This window comes from Dromiciops gliroides, chromosome X, assembly GCF_019393635.1.
Source record: "Dromiciops gliroides isolate mDroGli1 chromosome X, mDroGli1.pri, whole genome shotgun sequence".
Classification (NCBI taxonomy): Eukaryota; Metazoa; Chordata; class Mammalia; order Microbiotheria; family Microbiotheriidae; genus Dromiciops; species Dromiciops gliroides.
The window spans coordinates 10,082,624-10,096,463 of NC_057867.1; the positions used below are offsets into that span (position 1 = coordinate 10,082,624).

General features: G+C 44.5%; 1 protein-coding gene across 2 annotated transcripts in view; it reads left to right on the forward strand.

The window, feature by feature from the left end:
• Positions 1–11,266, forward strand: part of WDR44 (WD repeat domain 44) — an 86,507-nt gene extending 75,241 nt beyond the window's left edge. For both annotated transcript variants that reach the window (XM_043974342.1, XM_043974343.1), the window contains 6 exons: positions 399–590; positions 715–816; positions 1,022–1,137; positions 2,246–2,373; positions 2,758–2,892; positions 10,894–11,266. In XM_043974342.1, the coding sequence (XP_043830277.1) occupies positions 399–590; positions 715–816; positions 1,022–1,137; positions 2,246–2,373; positions 2,758–2,892; positions 10,894–10,988 (768 nt within the window). In that variant the 3' untranslated portion in view covers positions 10,989–11,266. The remainder of the gene's footprint in view (positions 1–398; positions 591–714; positions 817–1,021; positions 1,138–2,245; positions 2,374–2,757; positions 2,893–10,893) is intronic.
• The last annotated feature ends 2,574 nt before the right edge of the window (positions 11,267–13,840 follow it).

Genomic DNA, 13,840 nt, shown 5'->3' on the forward strand with positions numbered 1-13,840 from the left:
GAGGGTCTTCCCCTCCCAGATTCATTTTTATTTTTGACTAGGTAAAAGAGGTCATTCTTTGCTTCATTCTTACCTAGCCTTAATCATTGAATGGGTGTTGCCTCAGACAGGTTGAGACCTGGAAAAGACCTTAGTTTAAAAAGGGACCATCCAGTCATCCAGATCTATATCTTGCCACTGCATCCGGATGACTCCAGAGGAGAGAATGAGACTGGTGACTTTGCACAGCCCTCCCTCATTTAAATCTAATTCACTTACAAGTCATGACATCACCTTCCCGATGTCATAAATCCTCTTTGAGAATGAAGGACAAACAACTGCTTCACACCCAATCAGAGAGAGTACTTGCATGAATTGGTCACTTGCTGAAGTAAGGGGACAGTTCTTTTCTTCTTTAGGATGACCGGTATTTTCTGAGTGGGTCCTTGGATGGAAAACTCCGACTCTGGAACATTCCTGACAAAAAAGTGGCATTGTGGAATGAGGTGGATGGCCAAACCAAGCTGATCACAGCCGCCAATTTCTGTCAGAATGGCAAATATGCCGTCATTGGCACCTACGATGGACGATGCATCTTCTATGACACTGAGGTCAGTGCTTTGCCGGTATGACAACATCGGGCAGTGACCATTTTGTTGTGGGAAGTTGGGAAATGCTGGCTTTTACTTTAAAAGATTGCCAAAATTAACAGAGACCCTGAAAATCTCCCTTTAGCATTTGAAATATCATACACAAATACATGTACGATCTACCAGAGGACGCAACAGAGTTGGAAGAAAAATTACCGGCATTGAACCTTTGCCTGGAGAAAATAAGGTACTGTATTCTTGTAGCCCAAATATCTGCCCGTGGTCTTGGCCGTCCACTGGAAAGTCCAGGGCTTTATGAAAGAGTCTCTTCCCTTTCTTCTGTTGAAGAATGCTTGTGTTTCACTGGGCTTCTCTTCTTTGGCTGTCATTCTCCTCCTCCCTCCCCCAGAAGTTAATGTTTTAATCTAACTTTTCCTTTGATATGTTTTTAGATACTGGTGACCTCAAATGACTCCAGAATTAGACTATATGACCTTAGAGATTTGTCATTGTCTATGAAATACAAAGGTTATGTCAACAGCAGCAGCCAGATCAAAGCAAGCTTCAGGTAAATTGGTGATGGGAAATGCCGGAAGGCGTCAGAGCGTCCCCCCCCTTTTAGAAATAAGGTATTTTTGATGTTTCCAAACACTTTGACATCATCGATCTGTTGGTGAGAAATGAGCTCCAGCCTTGAAAGCAGGTGCCCCTCCTCTTCCCAGTACTCACCTTTTAGTTCTGCCCAACTTCTCTAGGCAGCTTCAGGCAAGTAACTGAACCTGTGGGCACCAGCTAGCCCCGCATCTTCTTCGGATTTGATGGGCTCCTTTCAATGGAGGCCTTGATTGCTTTTCATCCTAAAACACTTCGACTGTATGACTTAGTATGGGTAAAGGCTTATTTGTAAAATAAGGGAGAACTCAATGGTCTTTAAAGCTCTCTTCTGGCTCTAAATATAAAACTTGAAAATTATACTTTAAAGCACAAAGCTGAAGTACCAAAGTAGTAGGGGGAGGACCAGTCTTGGAGTCAGTAAGATTTGAGTTCAGGTCCTCTATCCCCTAGCTTCTTAAACCATGGGTCTGGACCCCATGTGGGGTCATGTAACTGAATGTGGGGGTCGTGAAAAATTTGGCAACAGTAAAAGGTTCTGTCTACCTACCTGCTATACCGATGTACCCGGGGTCGCGTAAACATTTCTCAGGCGAAAAGGCGTCAAGAGTGGAAAAAGTTTAAGAAGCCCTGCTCCGTACTACCTCTGGTCCTTTATACATGTAGCAGCTGAGTGACTGTGGACAAGTTACTTAATCCTGCAGCGTCCCCGATGACTCACGAAGACTATAAATGAGAGAAGTTGCCAGTCCCCGGCTGGTGTAAGGAGCTTCCATACCAGGAATTCCCTACTTGGATGAAGTCACAGGTCTGGGCCTGCTGGTAGAAAAAGTGGTTTCTCTGAAAATAAAGGCACTTCCTCATAACATCCAGCCAAAGGACAACTTCAGAATCATACTGGATGTCCCCAAAGCCTTAGTGCAGTTTCAAGCTTTGATAGCTTTAATAGCTTGAAACCGCACTAAGACTTTGGGGACAGCCTGTATTTCTTCCTCTTACACTTCTGTCTTTTAAAAGAAAAAGTCCCATTGCTAGTTACTAAATGTGTGTTTTTTTTAATTTAGCCATGATTTTACATACATTGTTAGTGGCTCAGAAGATAAATATGTTTATATTTGGAGTACTTACCATGACCTAAGCAAGTTTACATCAGTCAGAAGAGATCGCAATGACTTCTGGGAAGGGATTAAAGGTAAAATCCTGCTTCTGTGTTCTCTAAGAGAAATATAAGCCTACTTCTAGTAGTTCTCAGTTTTGAGTTCACTTGTTATTTCAGATGGTAAGTCTACTCACTTAATCTTTGTTGCATCAGCTTCACGTAGAAGTACAAAAGTGAAAAGGCAAAAGTTCGATTGAGTTCATTAAAATTTGACAGCATTGGAATATCAGAGATGTTCCAGGAGTTCATTTCAAGAGTTTTTATGGCCTAATTTTTAGAATTAGTTTTGATGCTTATTTTGAAGGGCATTTTAGCAGAAACGTGGCATAATTTATACCCATAACATTTGTCATTTCAAGGTCTGGCCTTGTTTTCCAGTGGCAGATTAGTCTTCCTGAAATGTCTTTTTTCCTCTAGCACACAATGCAGTCGTCACATCCGCAATCTTTGCTCCAAACCCAAGTTTGATGCTATCGCTGGAAGTTCCATCAGAGAAGGCTGAAGCTAATGGTAAAGATAACGATTCACAAGCATCAGACCCCATCCCTTCTGGTAGGTGCTTACATTGAATTTGGCCCAACCGCTCTGGTCCCTTGGGTATTTGATAGTCCCATATAGCTTAAGGGGACACCTGATAGGAACTGGGTGTCTATGAAAAACAGTTCCCCGCTTGTTGGATGCAGTGAATTTATAAAGCCCTGAATACTTCCCTAGTATGTCTCCCTCTGTTCAGGTTTACATTTCTCAGAAATCCACTTTTAATTCAATTCTGGAAGCATTCAAGCACTTAGAGTGCCAGGCCCTTTGCCAGGTGCTGGGGGTTCAAAGACAAAAAGAAAACAGGCCCCACCTTCAAGGACCTTACGTTCCACTTAGGGGAAAGACCGGGTACCCAGATCAGTGAAGACAAGACAATAATAATACAGATAGAGCAATAATAGTACAATGCAGAGCCATTACAAAATCTTGAGAGGCAATGGGGAAAGCACTAAAAACTGGGGAAGCGGGAAAGGCCTCTTGCTAGGAGGCCCATGCTTGAGCTCACCTGTGAAGGGAGCATCGGAGGAATGGAGGCTAACCTTGGCAAAGACCCAGAAGTTGGAGATGCCAGTTTGGCTCAAATCTAGAACCTAGATTATATAAAGGAAAGGGGGGGAGCTAGGTGGCACAGTAGATAGAGTACCAGCCCTGAAGTCAGGAGGACCTGAGTTCAAATCCAGCTTCAGATATTTGACACTTACTAGCTGTGTGACCCTGGGCAAGTCACTTAACCCTCATTGCCCCGCCCCACCCCCCAAAATGGAGAGGAATGTGAAATTGGTCTAGGAAGATAGCTAGATTGGAAATGGCTTTGAGTGTCAAACAGAGGAGAGTCTGTGTTTTATCCTGCAGGCCATAGGGAACCCCACTGGCACCTCTTGAGCTGGGCAGTAACATGCTCAGCCTCTGCTTTAGGAGGATGCTTTTGGCGGCTTTGGATGCGATTAGAGGTAGGGAGACCAAGAATTAGGCCATTGCCGTAGTCTAGGCTGGAGCTGAGTGAAAAGAAAGGGACACTTCGGAGAGATGTTGGAAGGTATAATTGATGAGACTTGACAACCAATGGGACACTACAGGGCAGTGTGTGGGGGCCGAGTCATGGATGACTTGGAGATAGCAAACGTGTCCAATTGAAAGGACACAAATAGGCAAGTTAGAAAGAAAGGTGAGTTGGAGGGAGGAGATCATTTTCATTTGGACATGTAGAAGTGGAGTTGCCCATGGGACATCCCAATAGAGATGTCTGACCCATAGGCTGTTGGTGGGAGAGAAAAGATGATTCAGAACAGAACCCGGAGGTATATCCCTATATTAAGGGTTGGGACTGGAGCACATAGAATAACTCAGCAAAGGAGACTGAGAAGGAACAATCAGCAGGCTAAGAGAAGAAGCAAGAGAAAGCAGTATTAAAAAAAAAAAGATAGGAGCAAGTCTGGGAGGAGAGTAGGAAAGCAGGTGGTGAGCAGTGTCAGAGGCCACTGAAAAGTCAAGGGAGAGGACTGAGAAAAGACCGCTTCGTTTAGTTAGTGGTTGGGAGAGCACAACACACATGGATGGGGGCCACAGCTCCAGTGAGGGCCAGAGTTGGAAGCTCCATCATCCGCCTGCAGTACCTGGCTCTTGTTTCGTCTTCTCCACCCTCTCCTTATACTCGAGGACTTGGGGATGTTTTTGGTCGACCCTTCCAACAGCTGGATCTCTTCCTGGTTCATTAATGCCCTTAACTCCCAGGGCACCATCACTCTCCCACCTGCCTAAGCTCTGATTTTGAAGTTTCCCTCCCTGACCGTGATTTCCTGCCATCTCTCCTCATCTCACTCCTCCTAAAACTCCTCGTTATCATCGGTCCAATCTGCAATCCATCCAGCCTCACCTTTTCTCCCTAAGCAGACAGGTGGATGGAGCTCTGGACTTGGAATCTGTCTCAGACACTTACTAGCTCTATGACTCTGGGCAAGTCATTTAACCTCAGTTCCCTCATCTGTAAAATGGAATAATGATCACGGCTACTGTTCATCACCCTGGTGAGCAGCAGATGTAAGCCACTTGGCAAACTGTACAATGTCCGATAAACAAACACCAGCCTAGTTTTTTCATTCTGCTGCTGCATTAGCCTGCTCTGGCCTCACTTGAGCCTAATTCACAGGATATGCCCAAAGTCTTAGTGCAGTTTGAAGCTTGACTGTCTTGTATCACGCTCACACCTTAACTAAAATTCAGCCTAGATTGCGTCGAGCATCTCATTTATCTGTCCCTACTTCTGTGCTTCTGGAGGAAGTTGCACCACTGTTGACTGGGCCCCATTGCTAATCTGCTCTGTAATCTCAACTGAGACCTTAGTGCTCTGCCAGTCATGTATTCTCCCCTGACAGAGTTTCATTCTCCCTGACTGTGGGAAAACTCTCTCTTCATCGCCTCTTGTGGCATCTGTCACACCCTTGCCTGATGGGGGAAATGAAGGCCATCCTTGGCTCCAATCTCTGAGCAGTGGGTAGCCTTTCTTGCTAAGGCCAACTTCTCTATTTATGTCCTCAAGCCCCTCCCCTTCAATCTCTCTCTCATCTCTGCGTGTCTCTTTTGGTGGCTTATCACCCATCTCCTAATGCCTGGCATGGTTGTACCCCAAGGCATGGCTTCGTCCTGGGCTTGCTTCCCTTCTCTCTACACCTGCATCTTTCTCTTTTCCTTTGATTTTATCCACTAACATGGACTCAGTTATCTCTCAAGCCTACATGTCCAGCTTTAATCTCTCATGAGAGGCAATGTGGCATTGTGGATAGAGGGCTCAGCTTAGAGTCAGGAAGACCTGTGTTCAAAATCTGCCTCTGACATCTACTAGCTGTTTGACTCTGAGAAGGTCCCTGCATCTCTTAGTGCCCCCAGGGAGCTCTCTAAACCAAGAAGTTACATAGAAAGTATTCATCCACATTGGCAAAGGGAGTTTCTTCAGCAGGAATTCCCCTATACCAGGGAAATCATATCTCTTTTCTGAACTCCCTCTCCACACTGCCAGCTAGCTACTAGATAGTGCATCCAGGCCTTTCCAAACCACCTCAAACAGAAGAGAAGAGAAGGAGTGAGCCCTTCCTCCCAACTTGATCATACCATCCCTGCCACCTCCCCAGCCACCCAGCTTCATAATCTGGGGGGCTTTCTTGGCCTCCTTGTCCTTCGCCTGCTGTCCTGCAGTCACCACATCCATTGAAGCCAGTCCTTGCTCTCCATCCACACTGCTTCTCCCCTGGGTTAGGCCCTCAGACTCTTCTCAGCTGGACCATTTGGGAGTTGGACTTTTTGCTGTGACCTTGACAAACATCATCCAACAGGAACATTTCAAAATTCGCAGAGGGTATGAAGAGGGTATGTGAAAGAGACAGTTGGAGGGTGTTTTTCTTAAGTGCATATTAGATGTAAATGATAGTAACAAAACTTCTGTGCTTCTCTTCTGCTCTCTTCTGTGTGTTTTTTAGCCATTTTCATTGACAATCTTTTCTTTTTCATCGCTGTCACTACCCACCCATTGTCCCTATCCCCAGCAGAAGTCCAGCTCTCCTTTGTTAACAAATCCTTGTAGGAGTTCACTGTACCTTCAACTTTGCTATACTAACAACATGAACAGTTTTGAATATAAAACTTTGATATACAATGTTTTTTGGATCTCTTGATAATTGTTGACAATTACTCATACATTGACGACCTAATAAAATGTATGACATCGTTCACTGTGGAAGCAAACAGATTAACCTCCATCCCAATGCTGGAGCTGTCAAATTTATGCTTGATACTAGACTTAACAAACACCATCCTTTATTCTCTTTACCCACAAGAGATCATTACAGTGTTGGAGTGACAAAAAAAATTAAAAACAAGAAATTTGCAAAAGTTCAATCTATAACTAATGCAGATTTTGCCACAATCGTGCACTTATATTTATTGCTTTAAAAAAGTAAATGTGTAAAAGTTAAAAAAGAAAAACCAGCAAATCCATGGAGTCAAGCAAAACAAAGCAATATGTTTGTTTATTGTAACCGTTTCCATGCTTACATCTAGTTGCTCCCCCAGGGCTGTTTGCCTCACTGCTGCCCAAAGCTTCCTATGGCCCAGATCTCACCAGGCCTCTCCCCTGTGGCTCTCTACTGCCTCCAGAATTCAGTACAAATTCCTCCACCTGGTAAATAGATCACTCCACTGTCTGGCCTCAGCCCACCCCACCAGATTCCTTCTTACCCACCAAGGCCCAGGTCAAGCTGGCCATACTAGTTGGCCTTCTATTTCCCATCTCCATGGCCTTGCACAAGTTGTGCCCCATGCCTGGGATGTTCTTTCTCCTTATCTCTGACTCTTATAATTCTCCCCTTTCTTTGAGGCTCAGTTCAACTGCCCACTCCCCTCACTTAGTTGTTAGTGTTCTTTCCCCCAAGTAGCCTGGTATTTATTTGCTTATTGAATCTCCCCCTCTCCCTGATAGAATCTCAGCTTCTCGAGGGCAGGGACAATTTCATTTTTTAAAACTTTTCTATTCTTAGCACATTGACTTACACTGAGATGCTCAGTCCCTCTTGAATGCTATCCTGATTGAGTCACTCAGAGACTTTTTGTTTTCCTAAGCATTTTTTTGGGGGGGCAATGGGGGTGGAGTGACTTACCCAGGGTCACACAGCTAGTAAGTGTGTCAAGTGTCTGAGACTGGATTTGAACTCAGGTCCTCCTGAATCCAGGGCCGGTGCTTTATCCACTGGGCTACCTAGCTTCCTCTTCCTAAGCATTTTAAACTATCCCTTTGCAATACTATCTCCATCATTAATAATCGCTCTCTAGGAGAAGTCACCATCAGCTTAGGCCCTGTCCGAATGATCCTTCACTTCAAATCAGGAGAATTAGTTCACGAAGTTTCACTTGATTCATGTTCAGATAAACACTCTCAACTTTGTTTCTTCTCTCATTCCATCTCAGCTGATCTCCTGCATCTCAAGTCATCATCTTTGGGCCTTTGTTTTCCATCCCTTACATGCTTTTATGGGCCATGGTTTTCTTTGGCACAAATCGGGAAAGAGCCCTTGGATCTTAAAAGAGGTGGAGGAAAGCCCCCAGTGCCCTCATCTAAGCGGGCCAACTTTTCTTGACACTCCATATTTACCAGATCATTTCAGTGCAGATATTGAAGGGATCTTGGAGATTGCTTCATTCCTAAGGGGCCTTCACCTTACTATTGATCTCAGACCTCGGGTATTCAGGCTGCTGAAGAAACCTTTGCTCTCACTCCTGCTCAGAATCCTGCTTGTTTCCTACATTCTTTTTTTGGGGGGGGGGGGACAATGGGGGTTAAGTGACTTGCCCAGGGTCACACAGCTAGTAAGTGTCAGGTGTCTGACATCGGATTTGAACCCAGGTCCTCCTGAATCCAGGGCCGGTGCTTTATCCACTGCGCCACCTAGCTGCCCCCTTCCTACATTCTTAATTGAAGGAAATGCTACATTTGAGTTAGTGGTTAGTCAAAATGAAGATAGAATTGCTTTGTCCATCCACGTTCACAGACCCCAAGGCTACAAGCCTCTGATTGAGTCCAACCCCCTCATTTGCCAAATAAGGAAACTGAGGCCTAGAGAAGGTAGTAAATGGCAGAGCCAGGATTCAGTCTGAGACCTGATTCCACATTCAGTACTTCCCATATCAAGGATGTTCTGGTCTCTTTAATAGAGGCAAAACTTTTCATAGATTGCTGGGATGTCTTTTTGTTCCTTGGCAGTCAACTAGGAGTAATTGATCCCAGGGTATGGCACAAAAGGTTATATCTGATTTTATTTTTTTCCCACATTTTGGGAGGAAAAGTGAAACTTAAGTGTGGCCCCATTTCATCTGATCCTTGCTCTTCCCTTTTCCCTCTTTCCCTTTCACATATCCCAGAGGCCTTTGCCCTTCATTCCGGAGACCCAAGGCCAAAAGAAAGGGAAAGAATGTTTTCAAATGGCTTAGGACATGTCTGTGATAGAGCTAACCAAAACTGGCTTGCTCACTTGTGTCCCATTCAGGCCCCTGGAACAAGCAGCCAGGTTGCTCGTGAAGGGTTGATTTTTTTCCCCTTGTGAATTGCAAGCATTCTTAAGTCTGATCTCACATGATTAGATTTGTGTGCCGAGCCAGGGTGCACTGCAGTGACTTTACTGTCCCTCACGGTGGCTGTGTCAGTCTAGGCAGGTGGAACCCAGAAGCTAGAGCTCAGTTTGGGCAGGAGAGCCAACTGTGCCACCCCACCCACTCTTAGGACTGAGAAACCCTCCAGCTTCCTGCCATCTTGTGAAACCCTAAACTGTGCTTAGCAAACCCTAGAGTCAGTCCAGACTCTGAGGCGGGTAGTGAAGGCTAGGGTAGGGCGGAGACCCAGAGAAAGAGAGGAGGGAGAGGGAGACTGAGACAGAGAACTATCTGTCGCGGGTGGGGGCATGTATTGAGTAGTCTCCATCTTCTGGGGGCAGTCCCAATTTCAAGAAAAGCTAGTGTCTTTTAAGTAATAAACATTTTTATTTCTAGTTTTGAGTTCCAATATTTTTCCCTCCTTCCCTCCCCCCTCCCGGAGGCAGTAAGCAATCAGATATGGGTTATACATGTGCAATTATGCAAAACATTACCACATTAGTCATTTTGTACAAGAAAACTTGATTAAAATGAAAAAAAAAAAAGAAAGAAAGTGAAAGATAGCATGCTTCAGTCTGTGTTCCATCAATGTCAGTTCTTTCTTTGGAGGTGAATAGTATGTTTCATCATGAGTCCTTTGGGATTGTGTTGGATCATTGCATTGTTAAGAATAGTTAAATCTTTCACAGTTCTTCATCAAACAATATTGATGTCTCTGTGCACAGCATTCTCCTGGTTCTGCTCACTTCACTATACATCAATTCATACAAGTCTTTCCAGCCTTTTTTAAATCATCCTACTTGTCATTTCTTACAGCACAGTAATATTCCATCACCGTCATATACCACAGCTATTTTAGCCATTCCCCAACTGATGGGCATTCCTTTGATTTCCAATTCTTAGCCACCACAAAAAGAGCAGCTATGAATATTTTTGTACATGTGGGTCCTTTTCCCTTTTTTATTATCTCTGGGATATAAACCTAGCAGTGGTATTGCTGGCTCAAAGGGTATGCACAGTTCTATAGCCCTTTGGGCATGGTTCCAAATCGCTCTCCAGAATGGTTGGATCAGTTCATAATTACACCAACAGTGGATTAAAAGTAGCGTCTTTAGGGGGCAGCTAGGTGGTGCAGTGGATAAAGTACCGGCCCTGGATTCAGGAGTACCTGAGTTCAAATCCAGCCTCAGACACTTGACATTTAGTAGCTGTGTGACCCTGGGCAAGTCACTTAACCCTCATTCCCCCACCCCACCCCCCAAAAAAGTAGTGTCTTTAAACAAGGCTCTGCAAAAGAATGACCTTTATCATGCATGGTCTGTGTTCCAAATTTTGGTTTAGAAACTCTGGTTACTGTAGCAAGATGTAGCTTGTCTCAGCAGTTATGTGAAAACTGGCTAAGATGAAGCCCAGTAAGAGGTAAACCCCTGAGCAGGGTATGATGAGCAAGCTAGGGGAGTCCTGGCTTGGGGTCCATGGGCACCCTAAGGGGGGGAGGTCATGGACATATTTCAGAGGATCTGTGACCTTGGGACTTTATTGTTTAGTTAACTATATTTCACTAACCTTTGGTTTCCTTTGTAGACCTTAGTATTATATGCATTTTACAAGCATCCTGAGCAGGGGGTTGGTCCATAGACTTCGCTAGACCATGGCCCCAGGGGTCCAGGACACTCAGAACGGTAAAGAAAGGCTTGTGGTAAAGTGAAGGGCTTTGAGAGAAAAGGATCCCCCGTTCCCCCTCCCCCAAAAGGTGGAATGAAGTGTGGTGTCCGCCAGGCTATGAGAGAAAGGGAAGAAGGTGTGGCTGAGGTAGCTCTTCCGGCTTTCAGTTTCCATTTCTTTAGGAGTCACTAACACTTTGTCTTTAATGCTTTGCAGGTGCCCTGAAGACCGACCATACTGAAGTTCTTCTATCTGCTGATTTCACTGGAGCAATCAAAGTGTTTATTAACAAAAAGAAATGTGTAGCTTGACTTGTGAGAAAGCAATTAAAAATAAACAGAGATGAGTACGTTTCTGTCAGCATCCTAAGTGACTGAGCATCGGAGTAGTGTTGCAGGCTAACATTTGTTTTACACTGTTGAGCTCTAATATATTTTGGGAGGCAGTGTCAGTGAGCTAGTAAGCCGGCCAGGTACGTGCAAAAAGAGACTTGCTCAGTGGTTGGCCTGACATGTTAAAAATGGTTGTGGTTTTGCTCTATAGTTGTCAACATGCAAAGGTTTCTGCATGAAATATATTCATCTATGAATCTCCTGTGTGTGCCTTTTTTTGGTTACATGCCCTGAATTTAACAGCTCACTTCTTCAGAGGCTCTTTTAGCTGTTCAATGAAAGGAAAATGGTTTGGGTTTAGAGTTAAAAAACAAAAAACACCACCACCTTTGCTTTTGCACAGAATTCCTTCTCTTTTTTTAAAGGTTTTGGACTCTGGATTCTGTGAGTGACTTGGAGAAGGTAATGCAGGCTTCCAGTAGGTCAACAGCTATGTGTAAATGTTTTTATCAATTTCCTAATCTGAGGACAAATTGTTTTTGTGGCCCAACTTGTTGTGGATTTGGGAATTTTCTTTGTATGTGTATATAGAAATAGCATTTCTTCCCTTTTTTTCACACTGGAGCACAATGTTTCTATGTAAAGAACACTTTTCATTCCTTATTCATGGGCACTAGGTTCTGTGAGAGCTCACTTTAAAAAATGAAGCTGCACTCATTAGAAATTCTTTTCTACAACAATGTAAAAATGAACTGTTTACATTTTTTTAAGGCATTGGAGTTTTCCAAAATGAAGCTGTTTTGGTTTGAGTTGCAGAATTTGAAAGACTTTGTAAATCTTGCTCTACTGTACCAATGAAATAACAGTGGGGCAGCTGAACCCCCTACCGTGTTGTTGATGGTTAGCCTATGTCTCAGAAAGTAAAAATGTCTAATTAAAAGTTGGTCACCAACATTGAGTAAATGTCATTTTGTTTTTAAATGACTCAGGTTTCTCATAGCAGTCCTGCAACACCTGGCTCCTGGTGCCAACCTTATTCTTTCCTAAGCTAGCTTGGTGACCGCAGGCAAGGTCCTCACCCACCCACAGCCTGTTTCCTCATCTGAAAATGAGGGCGTTGGATTAGGTTATCTGCAAGGCCCCTTTGCTCTCTCTATAATTCTCTGACTATTGTGTTAATCAATTGAATTAAATTTGGCTATCTTCAGTCTGTAAAGTCAGGCCTCAGGAGCAACTAGTGACAAACACGTCAGTTAACAAAGCATGGCTGTACCGTGGAGACTTCTGGGTAACTGAGTTTGCTTAGTTTGGCCCTCAGATGTTTCATGCAGAGCTTGGCCCTGCTCACTAGACTATTCTGTTGACCGTGGCTTCTTCATTGTTCTATGCTTGGGCCCTCCCAGATCAGGTTTTGTAGCTGTGTGGTGAACCTGCTGACCAACTAAGATGGTGTGTACCCCTCTACCTTGGGCATGGCTGGTAATCCCGCCATGGCCAGTTTCATCTTAAAACTTCGTCTTTGACTTTTATGGGGAGCTTGGCCTTCCTGGCCCTGGGCTTGTGACTTCTGGGCGGTTGCTCTACTGGTTGCCTGGGAGCTTGAGGATTTCCGGTATAAATATTTCCTGAAAGAGTTTGTGGTTAATTTGAAAGAAAAGATAGTTAGCATTAGGGAGCCATTCTCAGGGCCTGACTCCACTAGGTTAGTAGTCTTGTCAGAATTAATTGGCTACTAACATTCTAAAAAAGCAGTTCTTGGGGTACCAAGTGATGAGGGTAGAAATTATGTAGCTTTGAGTTTTACTTGGAGGAATTCTAAACAGATACTCATTCCTGACCTTAGCACAATGCAGCAATGACCCAGTTCTGCCAGAGTCAAGCCCCTCACTCTGAGCTGTCTCAAGAATCTTGTCAAGCATTTTCTCTCTCCTGTGACCTTACTTTGAATTTTAAGTGCTATTGAAAATGATATGTAATGACTGACCCCAGCTAAAAATGCCCTCTATATAATTTTAGCATTGAGTTTGTGTTCTTTGGAATTGGTATTGAACACACCCCCGAAACATCCTAACAATCAGACCCTGCCTTCCCCACAGCTTGCAAACATTGCCATTGTTCTTCCCAGGTGCTATGGGGTTCCCTGGGAAAATTGTCCATGCAAGCTTGTGGGAGATGAGGCCCCATCCCAATGCCTCTGCAGAAGACTGTCTAGGGTGCCAGTTGTCGGTTTCACTTTGCTAGGGTCTGGTGGCGTAGTATGCTGAGTCATCTAGTCTAGTCTTTCCCAAGAAAAACTCTCCCAAGAAGCAGCCCATGGTAGAGAATCCCAGTGTTTTCCCAGTTCACTTTCCCCAGACTCGGCTCAGCTGGACATCTGAGGGCCCTGGGGGCGGCGTGGGAGGAGGAGTCACCCCTTACCTAGGGAGGAGTCATCCGTTGGAGTTTAGAGGCCCTTGGACTATGACTCATCCTATTGTTGAGCAAAAACAAGAGTCTCTTTCCTCCTCCGGATTCTGAGAGGTAGGTAATATAAGCCCAAGTTGTATCTGTATCAGGCCTTGCCTGGGGTCACACATTGTGAGCCCCGTGGTCTTTGCTGTCAGGCCATGAGTTTCGGAGGTTTTCCACTGCATTTTGAAACACTTTAGGAAGTTCCTTGATTTCCTCTGCAGGTGGAGCTGCAGCTGTTTGTTTTTTCCAAGAGTTCTAGGATGAGACACCCAAGCCTGCTTCAGATCAGAGGAGTCTGTGTCATATGAGTGCTTTTAAAGGTGGGGATTTGTTTTTAACCTTTTCCACTCGGTGCCTTCCTGAGCCCTCCCAACTTGGTC